The sequence below is a fragment of the Aptenodytes forsteri genome, unplaced genomic scaffold, assembly GCF_000699145.1.
Source record: "Aptenodytes forsteri isolate BGI_AS27 unplaced genomic scaffold, ASM69914v1 Scaffold248, whole genome shotgun sequence".
Classification (NCBI taxonomy): domain Eukaryota; kingdom Metazoa; phylum Chordata; class Aves; order Sphenisciformes; family Spheniscidae; genus Aptenodytes; species Aptenodytes forsteri.
The window spans coordinates 1,760,078-1,779,345 of NW_008795935.1; the positions used below are offsets into that span (position 1 = coordinate 1,760,078).

General features: G+C 39.5%; 1 protein-coding gene across 1 annotated transcript in view; it reads right to left on the minus strand.

Moving 5' to 3' along the window:
• The window catches only part of KIAA0319 (KIAA0319 ortholog), a 35,542-nt gene that overhangs the window by 4,978 nt on the left and 11,296 nt on the right, over positions 1-19,268 (minus strand). The window contains exons 3-16 of the mRNA XM_009285094.1: positions 18,831-18,935; positions 18,064-18,161; positions 17,595-17,682; positions 16,936-17,028; positions 16,166-16,298; positions 14,087-14,315; positions 12,094-12,217; positions 10,588-10,720; positions 9,567-9,715; positions 7,029-7,180; positions 5,686-5,824; positions 4,260-4,419; positions 2,783-2,925; positions 1,288-1,410 (exon numbers count right to left, since the gene is read on the minus strand). Of these exons, the coding sequence (XP_009283369.1) occupies positions 1,288-1,410; positions 2,783-2,925; positions 4,260-4,419; positions 5,686-5,824; positions 7,029-7,180; positions 9,567-9,715; positions 10,588-10,720; positions 12,094-12,217; positions 14,087-14,315; positions 16,166-16,298; positions 16,936-17,028; positions 17,595-17,682; positions 18,064-18,161; positions 18,831-18,935 (1,869 nt within the window). The remainder of the gene's footprint in view (positions 1-1,287; positions 1,411-2,782; positions 2,926-4,259; positions 4,420-5,685; positions 5,825-7,028; positions 7,181-9,566; positions 9,716-10,587; positions 10,721-12,093; positions 12,218-14,086; positions 14,316-16,165; positions 16,299-16,935; positions 17,029-17,594; positions 17,683-18,063; positions 18,162-18,830; positions 18,936-19,268) is intronic.

The window sequence follows — 19,268 nt, forward strand, 5'->3', positions numbered from 1 at the left end:
AAAAAAACCCAATAATTTCAGCTGAAAAAAAAAAAAAAAAAAAAAAAAAAAAGCTGCTGCAAAGGAAACACTGAAGAAGAGAAACAATGTCATCATCTGGTGAGGGGTCTGGAGAACAAGTCTTATGAGGAGCGGCTGAGGGAACTGGGGTTGTTTAGCCTGGAGAAGAGGAGGCTGAGGGGAGACCTCATCGCTCTCTACAACTACCTGAAAGGAGGTTGTAGCGAGGTGGGTGTTGGTCTTTTCTCTGAAGTAACAAGTGATAGGACGAGAGGAAATGGCCTCAAGTTGTGCCAGGGGAGGTTTAGATTGGATGTAAGGAAAAATTTCTTTACTGAAAGAGTGGTTAAACATTGGACCAGGCTGCCCAGGGAAGTGGTTGAGTCCCCATCCCTGGAGGTATTTAAAAGACGTGTAGATGAGGCACTTAGGGACATGGTTTAGTGGGCATGGTGGTGTTGGGTTGACGGTTGGACTCGATGATCTTAGAGGTCTTTTCCAACCTCAATGATTCTATGATTCTAAGACTAGCGCATTGCTCAGCAAAGGTGTCCAAGCCTGCACAGTATTAAGAGTTGAGCTTTATTTCAACTTAAGTAGAAGACCTAATTAGTTAAATTAAAACTATTAAATATTTGAAATAGAGAGGCTGAGCTGATATGTTAGGTGTGCCACAGAATATAGACATGATTAAGCTGGTGAAACTAAATTGCATTTCCCAGGTGCAACAGGCAGACTGAAAGAAACAGTGAAATTAATCATGCTAAAAAGCTGAGGTTTTAAAGGTGACTATATTGGTTAGTCCAGAACATTGTTTTCTTTCCTTATGGTCAGATCATACTTCTGGCACAGAAGCATCAACCACCCACTCAGAGAATCTAAGTTGTTGCCTCTTTTTCAGCTTTGCAACAATCAGATGAATACTACTCAAAAGCTTTGCAATGCCCACACTATTCAACAACCCTTCCAGCTGGCCCCAAATTGTTGCAAGATCTTTCTCCCATGACAAAGTTTTCATGCTTTTTTTCCTCAAATAGTGATACTTTTTAAAATTTAAACTTTTAAAATATTTTAAATATAGGCTACTACTGTCAAGACATTATCATTTCAAGACATTATTCAAATATCTTTCTACAGGAAGATATTGCTGGGCTGGAAAAGAAAGACTGTTTTAGTCTTCCCTCAGCATCTATGTCCTAAGTACTCCCCATTCTGACAGCAAATAATCAACAGTCTCACAAGATGATGAGTTATTCTTGAAATACATCCCACAACACCTAAACTCACCACAATTACTCTCTCCATCATTTAGATAACGATGAATCAAGTTTTCCATCCACAGCTGGTAGCAAATGCAGCGCTTTGTTATGGGGTCACAGTGTCCATGTCCAGAGCATTTTAAAAGACAGGCTAAGAACAAAACCAAATATAGGGTCAGTTGTGTAAATGGACAACTTGTCATGTATCCTCTTACTGTGAGACTAGATTGGTGGTAAAGCATCTAGTTCATAAAAATATCTGAATGTTTAAATCTCCCTTTCCTTTGGTGCTATGTATTAAATAGATTTACAGTTCAGCAGACTGCTGGCTGTGAAGAGAAAAATAAGAATATATCTTATGCATACAATATTGAAGTTGTATGCAAGTCAAGAACAGTTTATTCTAACCAGAAATAAAGATGAGTTGAAGTAGTGGAATTCAGATCGGCTCCTTTCTTTATGACATATTTGTAAGAACTTCTAAAGTACCTGAGAATTGAGGAATATCAGCTTTCTCAGGTACTAGAAGACAAGTATCATATCAATAAACTAGAGTGTATTTCAGTATTTCAAAACTGAATTACAACATCTGAGGCCTGAACATTTACATACCTCATACGCTTATAGTAGTAGTTATTGCTAGATCAATGTGTCGTATCAGACTAAAATAAAAAGTTATTCCCCTTAAAACTTAGAGTAGCAGATTTGCTATGTCAAGAAAAATGTTAATGTGTATTTTCAAGTAACACCTAAGCATTTTGGTAATCCAACCACATTTACAACAGAACAACAGTCATTTTCAACAGGTAAGTAAAGACAGAATTTACTACAGAATCAATGACTATTTTATTGCCAGAGCTTGCTCACTTTGTTTGCATTTGCATCATTATGTCCTGATTTTAAATTATGGAGAAGTCGTATCTGTAATATCTGAGTATCATAAAGGGTTCACATTACTAGTGAAGTTTGAAATAGTCTTAGAAGTTCAACCATCTTTTTGGGGAAAAGAAAAGGTTCATTATAAGAAATCCCAGTGGCCTGTCTACATTGGAAATATTAGAAGACTAGGTTATAACACAGTCATCACCTGACCATTTTGCCTGATACAGACAGACAAAACCAAGTTACAGTACAAACCTATTACTGAACACTAAAAGCCTTGAAAGGAACCAGAGACATGAAACATTCTATATTATGGCTATATTAAGTTTTGCCCATCTTCCAACAAAAGATAGTATGAGTGGGGTATCTTTATCCTCATTCCCCAGGCCTTCCTGATGCAGACCAGATTAAGATGTGCTTTTTCCTGCTGTTACAGATGATGTCTTTTAAAAGAACACAAGTAACTGGCACCAGCCTACCACAAATGAACAAGCATTTTAAGTATTGTCTTCAACAATATCTTTCAGAAAGCTAGATAGCACCAGATGATAGACAGAAGGCCTTCATGCACCGTTTCCAGGTGCTGTGTTAGCCAAATGCCTGCAAAGTTCTGACATGAGCAAGCATGATCCAAAACATACCGGCCGTGTCAACCCGCAGGACTTTAAAAAGCAGAAAGTCAGCCTTCTCTTTCAAAAGCTGCACATGCAGAGTTCGCGAGACATCTGATGCCTTGATCACCTTGGAAGGATGCCCGTTCTGCACGTAGAACACAACTGCGGTGCTGCAGAAAGAACAGCTAAGGTCATGACTGCTGTCAAAGATCAAAGGCTGTAAACTGAATGCCTGACAAAAGTGGTTTTGTTTGTTTCTGGAAAGCAAAATGTCACCACTGATAAAGATTAGGGAACTCTGTCCATGCATCAGTCAACTCCATCCAAACACCATGGACTTCATTCTGAGCCGGGAACACCAGCAGTTCTCTGGCTTCTCAGTTTCACAGAAGAAAGGTGAGGACAACAGCAAATGTAATTCCCTCCTTGGTCTTCCTGACTCCCACTTTAAAGAGAAGTATGTATACATTTGCTTTCCCCACTCTCATCTAGAACCTGTCACAAAGCGCCCTGAAGCAGTTTGAGTAACTTTAGGAAACTGAATTTAAGAGGAGGAAAGTCTCAGAAGCAAGGGAGTCAGAGAACTTCATGTGGGAGTACTCCTCTCCTCCCTTCCCCCCCCCCCCGCCTTTTTAAGTTGGGTGGTGTTGATCTCATTCTGTATCAGACACTTCAGGGAACATCTTTATCTGAAAAACAGTAATTGGAAGCTGTGATTAAAAATATCATAGCAATAAATGCTAGATTTTCCAAACTGTTTGTTTTTGAATTTTAAGAGGTTCCCCGAGACCTAAATAAACACCAAAATGGGTTTTAAATTACCAAGTAGTTAACAAGAAGTAATTTAAAGATAACTCATGTCAACAGCTTCCACCAATCATACTGAGAAGTTTATCTGGGTACACACAGCCATCTCTAGCCCTCTACACCAAGTAGACGGGGGTATTTCTACTTCAGAGTAAGATACCACACTTAGGAGTATCCACTGTATAGTTTTCTCTGAAAAAAATGGATTTTCGTCACCAGTTACCTGGGAAAATGTTTATAAAATACTTAGAATATCAAAACCTTAGAGAGGAAGTAGAAGGGGAATAAACGAGGTTTGATCAGAGACAGCTGGAACCTTGTTTTGAAATACAATACTTGCTTCACTGAGAAAGTCTGTCTGTCTCACTCCATCCAGCACTTGGGAAAAATAATAGCACTGTACGGAACAAAGAGACTGAAACATATGCATGCACTTTCTTTAAAGGAATAAATAAGAAAAACTACACAGAGAATTTTTAAAAAAAAAACCAAAACACTTCAGTTCTGAGCCTCTAGAGAGCTTACTTCATTAATTTTCTACCACAGCAGAAGAAATTAACCTTTTAAAGTATATACTGTTGAGAGTTATAGCATTTTTTTTGTCACCTTAGAAAAGATTATTTTGCAACTAATTACGAGCTGTGAAAGAGTCAATGAAAATCACAAATCTTCCTGGAACAGCAGGGTATCTTTGTACCTTATATCCGAGTAGGCTTGTATCTTCTGAACTTTGATATCTGAATCCAAAACATTCAGCAATACAGCCAGCTGTCTCACCAGCGTGTCCTTCTGCTGCTCACTCAGCTGTCCCACTCCAACTTGCAGAATCAGCTCCACTAGACCACTCCTTTTGGGATCTGACAGAAGAAGAACATGCTATTCTTTCAGAGCCTGGCAAGTATTTCAGTACCAACTGAAGACAACATGCAGTACTCAAAAGTATTTATTAATACTATATTTTCCTGCATAAGACCCGTATCCCTTATAACCCAACCCTTTTTCATTCTTAGAAAAGTACTTAGCCTACATTTTCACATTCCCTGTGAAACAAACCTGGTGGGTCCTAAGATAGCAACCCAGCTTATCAGTTGAAAGAAAGCACTTCAGTTCAGCGTTAACACATTTCTGTGCAGAATAGCAACTTCTGTTCCCCTAAACGCTGCCATCTTAAGGTCAGAGGTAAGCACTAGGTGAGTCTAATTCTTAAGTTCCCTGCTAGTTATCTACTACTGGCTACCACCCAGGAAAAGGAAGGCAAAGATGGACTCATATGGTAGCATGCAAGACTGTGTGAGCAAGTCTAAATGAGGATGGTCAATTTGAGAAATATCAAATAAGTTTACCTTCAAAAACTGAGGGTTCTGTTAAATAATACTTGAACTTCTAGAGTGCCTTGCAAACAAAACAAGCTTCACAGATATCCAATGAGAATCCTGAGCCAATTATTGTGACTACATTCAACAATAAAGTGAGGAACAGAAATAAAATCATTGCCCAGGAACCAGACAAACAAGAAATCTGACAGACCCAAGATTTCAGACTCACTTCCTGAAACATCAACTTATGCTTCCATCATAGTCATTTATCCTGCATTTCAAAACAAGTCTCTGTATGAGCAATATCAAACCATGAAAAGACAATTTAAAACACCCTGAAATTCTTTTGAGGTTTGTTTCCGTCCTTCAGGATGAAAGACGGAAAACAAGCATAAAACACACATTTTCAACCATCAAACACACAATTGCAGCTTTTGTAACCTAAACTTAATGCTCAGCTCCCATCTCTTTCCATTGGCCAAACTGATTAACAACCAGAAAAAAGAAACAAAAACCTACAATGAATGAAAAGCAACAAAAACCTAATGAAAATACTAACTAGGAGGTATGATTTTTATTTATTTATGCTCCCAATAAGGCAATGGTGTAATTGGTAGTTAAGAATCCTGACATGTCTTCTTCTAACACATTCAGGCCTATTGAGAGAACAATAAGAAGGTAGGAAGAGAGACTTATTTGCTTTGTGTTTTAACTTCAGAGAATCTTGTCAACGCTTAAATAAATAAGTGAAAAGGAGAACAAAGATGAGGTATTCACAACGTATCGATGACCTTTTAATTGTCATACCAGGCCGCACTTCAACAGTTGCTGAATCAATATCTGAGTCTCCTTTAGCATCCATCACTTTCAAGTGAAAAGTATAGGTTCCTTCCACCAGATTAGTCAGCTGCAGTACTGCCTCGTGGTCTGAGCCATGGATCACATCCTGCAAAAGAAGGTAATGGGATGATTATACCCTCAGAGAAAGCTGCAGGTGTGACTACCAAGTCAGGTATCTGGTATGACAGTGTGAGTTCTTGCTTTGGCTTTTGGCACAAATGTGACCTACCCACAGTTTATAGCAGAGTAATGCAAATTTGGAAGTGGCAGTTAATGAGGATGTCTGCACAGTATGGATATTTTAACTAAAAAAAAAAAAAAAAAAAAAAGAAGGGGCGGTTAAGGGGGATGTTTCCCAAGTTGGGAATTTTTAACTAAAAAAAAAAAAAAGACAGAACAGCTGACATTCTAAGTACTCATCTGCTTGAAAATCTGAGACAGTTACATTATTATTTCTCAATTTTACTCCAGTATCCTTAGTTCTGCTTTCTTAACTGCCAAATTGTTTCCCTTCCTTGGAGTTCATATATTTCCAACTATCATCTCTGTCAGCTGCATTTAAGCTAAACCCCTTCAATTCTTCTCATACCCTCATGTGAATTGCTTCTAGAAGCTTTGTTATCATTTTGCTGTTTCTCCTCTCCCATTTCTTGCTGATTTGCCACTATCTTCCTGACTGCGAAGAGCTGTCCATAGCACTTTGCGTGGATACGCAGAAGTTACCACAGTTTTAGTAGCTGACATACACACTTCAGTTTATCATGAGGTACTTCTGCTGTCTGTCCCCACTCGGAGAGCAGAATCCACTGCCCTAACGACCCAGGCTATTCACCGTGGTCTGCCAGGCAAGGTATCTATACACCTAGCGCCAAACACCATTTTTATCTTAAACTGCAAGTTTTGCCTCATCTGGTACCAGACATGATTCCTTAGTCTTTATTGGTACTTCTTGCTCTCTTAGACCCTTCCTCCTTTGGAATATCTGGATTTCAGATGATTTTTCTCTCAAATACATTAGCTTGGTACTATCACCAATTACTCTTTAAGAGACACAACTTTATTCTTCTGTCTTTCCCAACTAAGTCCACACTGCTGCAGTCCTCTTATTTAGCTACCATATTCTATAGCTGTACTGAAAATACCACAAAAGCCCCTTGAACCAAAGCATTAGAGAGAGCAGGGGAGACAAACCAGAAACAGACAACCTGCCTCATAGCATCTTACAAGTCATATCTGCTTGCCCTGCTGCAGTGATGCTACATCCATAACAAGAGCCGAATTTGACTCGTTACAATCGTCAAGAAACTTACCCCAGCTGCTGGGCTTTGACCATCCCGAATCCACAAATACGACACAATCCCCTGGTCATCAGCAGACCTTGAGCCATCCAAGGTAACAGAGTTATTTGGAAGCACTAGAACATGCTTCCCACCAGCATGTGCCCGGGGTGGACTGTTGTTTTCTAGCCATAAAAATAGTGGAGGATTTGCTTTCAAAACATGCAAAATGTGACATGTCATTGTCAATACACCCACACTGCAATTCTTTACCTCACGATTACAAGCAGTAACAAGAGAATCTTGTGTCAAAGGTACAGGGAAAGGATGAGTGGGTATACAGAATTTGGCTCCGGGATTATTACAACCTGACAAGAGCAGAGCTGCACCATGAGGAGAATACCAGTAAGAGGTACCATCCAAAAAGATCTTTTTCAAAAATCATTGTGGGGTACCCTATTTACAGCCTCACAGTAACTTAAGCACCCGACCTTCTCAGTCAAGCAAAAAGATTTTCTGCCTACTCAGAAACACAGCCCAGCATGCTGGGCTCTTCTCGTCCTGAGAAATCACTTATTACCTAATAGAAGCTTGTGTAAGGTCTTGTATCTTTACAGTGCCTGTATTTAGGCAAAGTGTAATCAAGAAACTTAAGAGTCAACCCAGTTCCCGAATGCTTTTTGCTTACTGTTAGCAGTGAAATTAAGGCATGCATTGGGAATACGGCCAAAAAACACCGAAGAAACATGAACACATTCTCTTTCCAGAAACCAGACATCACTGACTTTTTTAGAACACAACTGGTAAGACAGAGCTCCGGGAAGCTGTGAGGCTGAGTGAAATACCTCGCTGGTCTGCATATTAGGTTGGACATAAATAATTCAATTTTGGGCAGATCCCCAGGGCATTGGCTGTAACTCTATTCTTTAGAACAGCATAGAGTTCTCTGTGACACAAGTGATCTTCTTGTCTCTTCCAAATAAACCAGTTGACTAAACTTGGCTATTGGAGCACTGAGTATTTTTAATATTGAACCTGTGACTGTAGTCACTACATACTGTGGCTACACTTCACAGCATGAACGAGACCATGAGACACATTTGGGCAGAGCTGTTGCCATGTGTTTCTGACTAAACACATAACAAACTCTAAAACAGTTCAACCAATGATGCACATGGGTAAAACTGAGTCCAGCTTCTTCTCCAAGATTCATTCGTTCTGCAGTGATACCAAGTGAAAAAGAAACAAGGCTGCACTGTTCTCAAGAAAGTCAGCAGCTAAGATTCTAATGCAACTCTACTATCATTTTATAAATATAATTTCATACTTGCAGAGCCATAGCGCATCGCTCTCCTCAAAAAACAAGGTATGCAACAGAAAGCCAAACTCTGGACCAAAGAAGATTTGAAATGTATTATACCACCTTCTTTAAAAGGAGGCATAGGCCCATGGAGATTGCTAAAAATCACTCCCTAAGAAACAACATGAGGCAAAAGATGGCTGGATTATCACCACCTGCAAATCTTGAGGATGCAACATAAGTCAAAGCTATAAAATCTGTCAGGACTACCTGACAGTACCTATGTCAGAAAAGCAATGGTGAAGGTTCTAGAGAACAGGTCTTATGAGGAACAGCTGAGGGAACTGGGGTTGTTTAGCCTGGAGAAAAGGAGGCTCAGGGGAAACCTTATCACTCTCTACAACTACCTGAAAGGAGGTTGTAGGGAGGTGGGTGTCAGTCTCTTTTCCCAAGTAAGAAGTGACAGGACAAGAGAAAACAGCCTCAAGTTGCACCAGGGGAGGTTTAGACTGGATATTAGGAAAAATTTCTTCACTGAAAGGATTGTCAAGCACTGGACCAGGCTGCCCAGGGAAGTGGTTGAGTCCCCATCCTTGGAGGTATTTAAAAGACATGCAGACATGGTGCTTAGGGCCATGTTTTAGTGGCGGCAGTGTTAGGTTTACGGTTGGACTCGATGATCTTAAAGGTCTTTTCCAACCTAAATGATTCTGTGATCTCACACCATAGGTATTATTATCCTAAAGCCTCTTCTACAGCATGCATTGAGGGGGGGGGGGGGGGGGGGGAAATAAAAAAACCTCCCACAGCAACTGTTTCTCTGTATCAAAAAAACCAAAATAAATACAGGTCTTTTACTGTTAAGTTTTTAAGTGGAAACTGGTATACTCCGAGACCTCACTTCTTGGATGTTATTTAAAACCCACAGTAAAATTGCTTTTCTGCTCAAAGCTTAACTTTGAGAATAAAATAAAAACATATCTTCTTAATGAAGTAGACATACCATGGTCAAAAACAGTATTTTGGAGCACTTTTATTGCAACTAAGTCTGCATATATTTAGCTTTAAAGCTTGCAGTAAGCAAAGTTAATTCTACCAGTCACTCACAATACTACTTTACCACAAAATAGCAGTAACTCTTCTTTAATACCCTTGAAATATGACAAGAAATACATTATCCCTTCCTGCTCTGATTTCCTTTACATTCTGTCAGCGATTGAATTAACTGGCAAGTTGCCTACCATATCCTAAGAAGCAGCAACTAGGCTTACCTTCCTTCACAGTAATAGATAGCACAGATGCACTGCTTAAGCCCTGTTGGTCTTTCACGGTCAGCCTGAAGCGATAGGTACCAACCTGAAGACCAGTCACAGTTGCTATTGCTTTGTCACCATTTTCCATCTGTACAGAGCTTGGTCCACTGAAACAAAACATCTCAGAAAAATAATCCTGCACAGCCAGCCAAAACTCTTCTTTCAGCAGCATCGCTCATGCCATTTGTTTTTATGTATATTGTAGTTCTACCACCGCTATAAGCACTGATGGTTAAACTATGAGACATGAGTTTAGTTCAGAGAATTCATAAATACATTTTTTCAAGACATTCAAAGCACCCAAGCATCATATACCCAGTTATTAGAAGAGCAGAAAATGTACCCCAGAAGTTCAACCTCCTCGCTGTACTATTTCATGGGAACATGCAAACACTGTTGCTCTAAGAGCCACTCACAATGTGGCACATGTACAGGGTGCCAGCAAACCTCTTCCTGTACCATAGATATGACAGTTGCATAGGCAAATACCTTGTCCTTTTATTAAGGATCAATTAGTTTTGCACATAAACATACAATTACAAACTTTTGTAAAACATTTTCAATCATCATTCAAGAGTGCTTGTCAATTTGCTTTATTATTTAACGAACAAGTGACTGAGAAACCCTAGTTCTAAACACTGATGGGAAAACTGTACATTATAGGAGGGTACCCAAGCCTGTTATTTGCTTTTTAACAGGAGACATGGAAGTTCCTGCCATTTTCTCTTAACTTTCTAACAGTAGGCCTCAAAATGACACATTGCAAAACACAGGCAGACATTGCCTAAGCTTTCCAAGTTGAACTTAAAATTCCTGTCTCTTACCCTATTACCACCTGAGCAGCAAGATCCTCAAACAATTCTCAAACAGTGCATCTCAAACAGCGCATCACCCAACACAATTGCGTAAGAGGCTCTGGCACCCAATCACTTTCACTTTGTTCTCTATTTTACTAGAGATTAGTAAAATCTCTAGATACCTGATATTCTCCCAATGGTAGAAGACAATGCCTTGGTCATCTTGGCTTTTGCTTCCATCCAGTGTAGTACTTTCTACTGGGAAGGTCAATTCCTTGTCAGGGCCAGCCACTGCTACTGGAGGACTGTTGTTTTCTGTAAAAATAATATTTAGTGTACAATATTTGCTAGGTAGTCACTGGCAAGGATTACCAATCAGAGGGAAGATTTTACACAGAATATTGTATTACTAATTTGATGTATTGGCTCAAAGGTACAAATCACAAATATAACGTGCACAAGCCAGCAGGAAATATTAGGTGGGAGAGACCAGCTCTGCAACAAGCCAAATCCCACAGCAAGTACTTCCCTTTTTCACAGTCATATCTGAAGGCACAGTCACACTCCAAAAATTTTGCAGCATGCATTGTATGAAATGCTTTATAACAAGAGTGGTGGGGTATTCTCCTGGTTCCACCACTGCATCCCTTTCAAAACCACCCACACATATATGGTTCTTTGCCCTTGAAGAAGATACTGGTCCAGGTTTTCTGCTGCTCAAGGTCAGCACGCCGCCACTAAGTTCATGCTAGTTTAGAGCCTTTGAGAATTTAGTGCAGAAACATATAACCTATTATTCTGTTTTCAACCTCTGCCCAGTAAAACCAGCAATGCTACCATTTTCCTGGATATTTATTTATCCTTAGACCTGACTTCAGCAATAGCATCTTTCTAGTTCCACACTATAATGGGTCTAAAAGACACCATCACACGCTGTACTTCCAATTCACGTTCTTGATTTCTGCAGTAAATGCCCACTGTAAAGTTTTCCCAGAAGGGGTCATCTACAAAAAGATGTATAATAAGCAACAAGAGGAAGACAAAACATTACCCCATGGTGGAATGTGAGACCTTCAGATGGACAGAAAAGGCCACTTTGGATGTAATAGGCACACACATTACAAAAAAAAGAAAGCATAAAAAAAATCTCATGAGACCTGGACCATTTGGGCCCATTCATCACTCAGCTCCCAAATCTAAACAAACGTGTGAAAGACGCAGCTTTTGACAATTCCTTGCTTGACACTTTTCCCTAGAAAGTGCAATGCAATTCTAGTGAGAATTCAGATCACACAAGGATTCTTGAAAGAGAACTGCAAAACAGTAAGAAAATTGAGCAAAGCACTCTGACACCCTGAACAGCTCTGCAAAACAGACTTTGTAGGATATTAAACTCAAGAGCTACATTTTAGGTTTTAGAAGTACACTCAAACACATCTCTGTGCAGGTTGCCTTACGTAATCAGGCCAGTGTGAGCCCTCAGGATCACCACCTGGACTTTCTATGATTCTACACTTTGTTTGCTTTGACAGAAAACGGAGGTGGAAGAGTCCTTGATGCAGGGATACCAGACATTCAGACTGCCATCTCAGTGGTGCAATGCAGGGAGATGAGGCATTTGAGGACAGTGCTAAGGCATCAGGCTGGCCCACCCTTGAGTGACCCAGACATGCCTGCAGCTGACTTACCAGGCTGTACGATCAGTGTGACCTCAGCTGTGGACCGTTGCCTCGCAGAGTCTGTGACAGTCAGCTGAAATGTGTAATCTCCTTCCTGCATTGCAGATAACTGGAGGTATGGTGTCCGCACTCCCTACATGGCATTTATAAAGACAGAGAGCATGAGATAAAACAGAAATGCTCATGGATTATGAAAGGTCTTACAGAGCAAATGTGAAGAAAAAATAAAATTTGTTTCAATTCATAAATACAGTGTTTGAGCAAGTTAAAGCACCTTGTAGACAAAGAGGAGACTTAAAATTTGATGCACAGACAGATGTAATGTATTCACTATTGCAACTGTCCCTACCAACCCAGAGAAATATCTATAGACAATAAACCTTAATTAAATGTTGGTATAATTGCTGAATTATTTCTGAACAACAGTAATTGTGAAACACATGGGACACTAACTTTCTCAATTAGGAAATTAAACACTGATGGAAATTACTACAGCTTTTTCCATTTCCTTAGAGATATTTTAAAAACAAATATAATTACATTCTTTAATATAGTATTTAAAAAAATTGTTAAACACAAAACCAAGCTTGACTTGATCCCAGCCAGATAGGCTTATGGAAAAAACATATTAAACAAAACAACTCTGTCCTAAGCATACTCTTCCAGCAGTATAAGCTCATAAAATGACTGGGCCCAGCTATAGGTCATTTTGCTAATAAAATGAACATTTGTGGCATCTCTTATATGAGGAGTAACAAATCACAGTTGCAATTAGGGGTTTTTTTTTTTTGGATAAAGATGATAATGAGAACTAAGGAACTTGATAAATGATTAACTAACCAGCAGAGGTACTTGTTACATTGCACTCTAACCATGGATACCATGTAACACACCTGAGACCAGCATCCTCAGCTTTAGGGACAAGATTACAAGGGTCTTGAACAGAAATTGTAAAATGCTCTTGCATTTCCACATTAAATACCCAATGAATCCATTGGATATCTGAAGCAGTCATTCCCTTCTTTCAGGAAGGTTGCTTTAACATTGAACAGCTCCTAAAAACTACATGTTCAGGTTGCATGGATGCTTTTGGAAAGTGTTTGTCTCCGTAAATGAACGGAAATAAGCCATTCTGCTATATGCCCTTCCATAGTTTCGTAATTGCCTCTACAGTATATGCTTGCATCAATATTACTCCTTTCCTAAACAGATCTACAAAATGATCTCTTTCCAATTCTGAAAGTCTAAAGCATTTGCAACATAGCAGAAATGATGTCTCATAAAAAAATGGCTTCTGAATTTCAGCTGGCTTCATTACATTAATTACCTCAACTGCCTACAGAGCTAGAAGAATCTCCAACTTACTGAGCAAGTCCACTGAAAATTTTTTACTAACTTTTCTCAGATTTAAAAAAAAAAAAATACAGCCATGAAAATAAGAGAATAAATTCAGTTAGCCTTCATAGGAAACCCATGTTTTAGTGAGCATAAAAAACCCACCACAGAGCACGGCTGCGTAACACTGCCAAAAGTCTTGTCATCTTTCACTCAGAAAATTAAGTTTCTGTTTGAGTCCTACCTTCTTCAGGAGAAAGAGTTACAAGAAAACCCTGACTACCCCCACATTCTCCTAAAACAGTTTTCAGCATGTCCAGTGTCTCAGAAGATAGAAACCTGTGTAGCAGGCTCTAGGGTCCAAGGACAGACATTGTGAACTCGAAGTCTTTCCAAACCACCAGGGAAGAAACAACAGCAGGAATCAGAAATGGCCACAAGGAATTAAAAAAAAAAAAAAAAAAAACGAAAAGGAATTAAAAGTAGTATCTAAAACAAAAGCTGAATACATCAGCAAGGAACAAACAAAAACAAAAACAAACCACCAAAAAAAGAGTTAACAGCACTCTAGATATTTCAGTGCTTCTGAGTAGTTACTTAGTGTTTGTTCACGTTAGAGGCAAACATAAAAGAGCTTTCCAATCTATGCAAGGAGAAATAGACATACCTGCATTGCTACAACCTTGCCTTTGCTTTTGGGACTGAGGGACCACTCATAGCTGACAATTTCATGGTCATCACTGCTCTGGTTTCCATTCAGCGTGATGAAGTTCTGGGGCAAGGTGACTGCCTGATTAGGTCCCGCATTGGCAATAGGTGGGTAATCCACTGGTTTGTTGACAGTCAGAGATGCAATGGTGGAGTTGGCTGCTCCATCTGAATCAATCACTGTGAGTCTACAACAGGAAAAACAGTATTGGAAATCTGTTAAGATGGACTTCTGCCAAGTCCTAAGTTCAAAGGTTAACTTTTTCTGGCACTTTTTCAAACATCACCTAAAACAGAGCCACTGATTAGATTATACGAACTCCTGCTTCAGAAACACATACCCTCAACTAAGGTAGGAAAGGAATTCAGACAACTGTTTTCAAACACAGCTTTCAACCTTTAGGGGGGAGAAAAAAAAAAGCCTAGCTATTCTGGATCCCAGATGAAACCCTTTCCCTGCAGTCAATGGCAACTTCATCAATTTCAAACACATTTCACTGCACATTTTTTTAAATATTTAGGCAGTAAAAAACAGGGATTTCATTCATCAGCCATAGTGAACAGTCCCTGTTAACACCTACATCCAAAACTACTCTGGATGTTCAGAAGCTCTGCAGTAGCAGTTCCTAACTTCTTATTTCTTTGTGGCACACTATTTCTGATTTTAATGGAGCTTAGTATCAGCTCAGATTTTTTTTAAGATGTCAAGTCACAAAACTGAAAAAGTACAGGGTTTAACAAAAACACTATTGCCTCTCAGAAAAACAATGACAAATCATCTTAAAATGAGACCGCTGCAGATACCTGAAAGTGATGAGAGACTGCCCTCCACAGTGTGGTAATCTTAATTCCCCTCTGTTGTGAAAACTGCATACAGCTGACCACATGGAAGGGAACCACTCTTGAAGCCTTCCCCAAGTGGGAACAAAACTATTGCTCATTAATTCTGTCATTAGGGAACACATACTTTTGCAGTGGCTGCACATCCACGTGTATCAGGAGCACTGGATTTCGTTGACCAGCTAATATCCTGTAAGCTTGAACACACTGCTCTATTGTTCAAGTACCTCAGCCTCCCCCAAAGATGCACAGATATAGCAAGTGATTTCTTAATATTCCCTAGGGTTTGGAACACACTTAAAGGACTGCTTGTAAGCAAGCTCTGCCTTTTTTAATCCAGAAAAAAATCCTACGCTCATTTCTGCCACTGTACAATATGGAACAATTCCGGTAAAGAACACAGAATGGAAGTTGAAGCTATGCAATTTTTGGTGAAGCTTATGCAAAGCAACACTTTTAATGTATATGTACGCTGGCTTCAACATTCTGCTGATGCTACACTGATACATAATATATTGACTGGCAGGCTGTTACGCACTGGCAGCCAAATAACCCAGGCTAGGTCAGTGGGAAGTCTGCCCCCATGCAGTCTAGGCTTTAAGTTAAAAAGTTCAGAAAATGAACTCTGATTTTAATTAAAGCACCCAGAACCACAAACATTGCTTCCATTGTCTGGACAAAATCCAGCTTCAGCAATGCATAAATGGAGGAAAACGGTAGCAAGGCAAAGGCTTTTATGAAGAACAGAATGACATTAAAATCAACACACAACAGTGCCTTGCGAGGATCAGTCTCCCAATATTGTTCTGTCTGCCACCACCCTTCAGGGGATGACTTTCACAGCCTGACTGCAGAGTTTCATCTCAGGACACTTGCCAACTTCTAAGCTGGGGTCAAAAAAAAAAAGTTCTGTCACAGTTACTATTGCTGGGAGTGGGAGGCACTTAATTTCTGATACCTTGTTTTGCATAACTTGGTGCTGTAAAGTTTGTGATACCAGTATCACAAAATCACTGCAAGCACTTTTTAATAAAACTGCTCCCTATGTCTCTCCACTGTGCAAAATGAAGGGTAACAGCATGCAGAAGAAAAATGAAGTTTTGTTTGTGGAGGTACATGTGAGCACAGACAGAAACAAACAGTTAGCTGACATCACAGAAATAGTTAAAACCCCAAAGGAAAGCATCTGTGCAGGTACCTGAAAGTGTAGTTTCCAGGAACAAGGTTAGACAAGTGCAAGACAGGTGTGTCAGCAGATGCCTTCTGCTCTCGCAAAGGACCTTTAATTTCTTCCCAGTGGTAACTCACTATCTTCATATCATCTATACTTTCTACATTCATTAAAGAAAAACATATCAGTTTCTTGTAGCAATTGCTGGAATTAATACTGAAGTCTTTCATGCACTGATCCCTAACTGGTTATCTACAATTATCTGTCCAAGCATATTCGAACAGGGTTCATGTACCATAGCTGTTAAACCACAGATTCCAAGTTACATTTGGTATGGTTTATCTAAACAAACAAACAAAAAATTCTTCACACACACACACACTAATAAAAACCAGTCTCAGACTCTGCACATTCCAACTTGTCTGTTCTCAGTAATTATGAACCTAATTATGATATCTCATCATACCCTACCTGACAGCTCTCTACCATGACCCCAACTGTACTGGCACAGAGGCCTTCTGGGAAGGACAGGAAGAAGCTGTAAGATTAGCTGCTGTTTGGATGCAGCAGCCTCCGACGCACTGCATCTCAATCCCCAAGTGGAAGGCTGTATTTTATCACTTTTTTTATTTGTTAAAGTAATTTATAACCAGACTCAAATCCCCGAAATAAATCATGATTCAGGGAAGTTCTGAGTAGAGTGAGAAGAAGGAATTTCACTTGTAATTGACAAACAATAATGTTGTAACTGTGTATTATAAATACAGGATATAAGCACAGGATGGTCCAGTACATACGACTGCCATCAATGAAGGTCGAAGTTGTAGGTAAAGAAACTTCTTGTACTGTGGGTGAAGCAACGGCAACAGGCGGCTGGTTAACTCTGACTGCTGTGAGAAAGGTGGGGGGGAGGAAAAAGGAAAAAAAAAAATAGTGAAAGCCCAGGCAAAACTAATTTGTTAGCTCTACAGATCAATAGTCCCCAGTGATTTAAATCTAGGATTGACAGCTTTGCAGCATCTGCTGTCCTTTTTGGACAAGGGAGAGAAAAGGTTACTGAAGAGCAGTGCGCTGATGCAAGTCTTCCACTGCAGCCACTTCTAACCGGTATAATTTAGATTAGACCTGTACACTGTAACTTACAGCTAGAGCCAGTTCAGCACCTAATTGCTGTTCCTAGCTGTACTGAAGAATGGGACCATAAAAGATGGCATGATGCTATCTCAGGCCTTGCCTGAGGAGGGTACAAGACCAGAGAGCACTTAAACACAGTGAGCAAGATCCTTTACTCTACTTCCTTAAAATGCTTTATAGACACGCAGATATGAAACATCTCTGCATGACTGGACTACCAGATGTCCTTGACAGACAGTAACTGACAAACTATTAGATAAGCATGTTGTACAACTACTTGTGTTGAAGAAATTAATTTCATTATTTTAGCCAACTGATTTACCTGGTTTGACCGTGACATTTACAAAACCTTCACCAAAGGCATTTTCACCAGAAACCGTCACTTTGAAGGCATAAAGTCCCACCGATAACTGAGACAAACACAGAACAAATCGGGTTACATGTCCAATTATACAAAAGCAGTATGCATAAATCTGCCAATCATATTGTAAACACAGAAAAACCTGGATATCTGAAACCTAGCGCTCCTTTTATAAATACATACACAAAAGGCACTGCCCAGAAGTGGGCAATACAAAGCAAACACTTAGGAATGTTTACTCTATCTTAGAAAATTATTAGAGCACTCTAAAAAAGACACTTCTAATCTAGCAAAGATTTGGTGATACATGCAAGTGAAGAGACTGCGGCAGTCATTCTAACTCCTTGAATCAAAGTGCCCTTCCCCATAAGTTAGATTCCTGTGAAAGGACTGCACAACCACAATGAGCCTGAGCTTACAGCTCACTTACATGAGAGAGCTTCAAGGTCTGGCTGTGCCTGCGCTCCATTTCACCACCATAGTCAGAAGGGTGACTGATTAAGCTCCACTCATAGGTGTAGGCTGTTTCTAAGAGCAGTAACACAGCATAAGAGTAATCAGCTTTGCTTTCATGATAAGCCCAGGAAACAAAGAAATCAAGTTCACCATCCGTCAGATAAAATGCTACAGTAGGAAATCATGACTGCTACTCTTTAAGCCTACAAAATGAAGCAGTACGAATACATGTTAAACTTCCACAGTGTGTTGTAACTTGGTAAAGCAGCAAGGATGTAACGGACTTCACAAATAATTGACTTCTTCACAAAAACCAACTTCATGTGAAGTGAATGCATTTTACATAGTTACCTATGAAATATGCGTTCTTTGCTGCTGCAGTTCAGAAGCTGGTAGTTTTAAGTTAAGCGTTGCATTCAGAACCTACTTTTCTCCTCCTCTGCTTTACAACAAGATACTACAACCTGGGCCACATCATCTTTTGGTAGAAACTACAGGCCTTCTATTGAACCATCTGTCTAATGAGTTCAGGTTCTGAAAATAAAAGCCACTTAAAAAAAAAAATTCTCTGAAATCCAAAGGAGGAAATCCTCTCTGCAGTTGGAGCCACAAAAAAGGCAGTAGTAGATTAGAAAGATGGTTTTATCCTGAGGTGAGGATGTTCACATAACTCAGGACTTGTCTGCATTTACAGGATGGTAGTGTGTGCATCTCCTTGTATGCCAAGGCCATTCAACTCACCTGTAGGCGGTGGCGGGACAACAAAGGCATTCAGCTCAACCTCATTTTTGGGTAGCATCACTTGTATGTTATCTCCAGCGGACACAGTAAGTTCTTTTACTGTATCTAAGAAAGAACAAGTACATTATGTTTGAACAGATGGGATGAATATAAGTTTAGTATCTTCAAATATTATTTGTAATGGATTAAGTAAAATTTGACAAACTCTACAGTGAATAGGCAAGGATAAAGTAAAAGAAAAAATTCCTCAATACATAATCAAATAATAATCTATTATAATCATGACTATGGCTCCTTCACCTTTTACCAAACCAAAATTTTTCTTCTTCCCCAAATACAAAGTGTCATTTCCCCTACTTCTGTTTTAGAGAAAAGCATTCTGATTATTCCTGTATATCACAGGTAACATTGCTCTGCATAAAGAATTATGCATTTTTC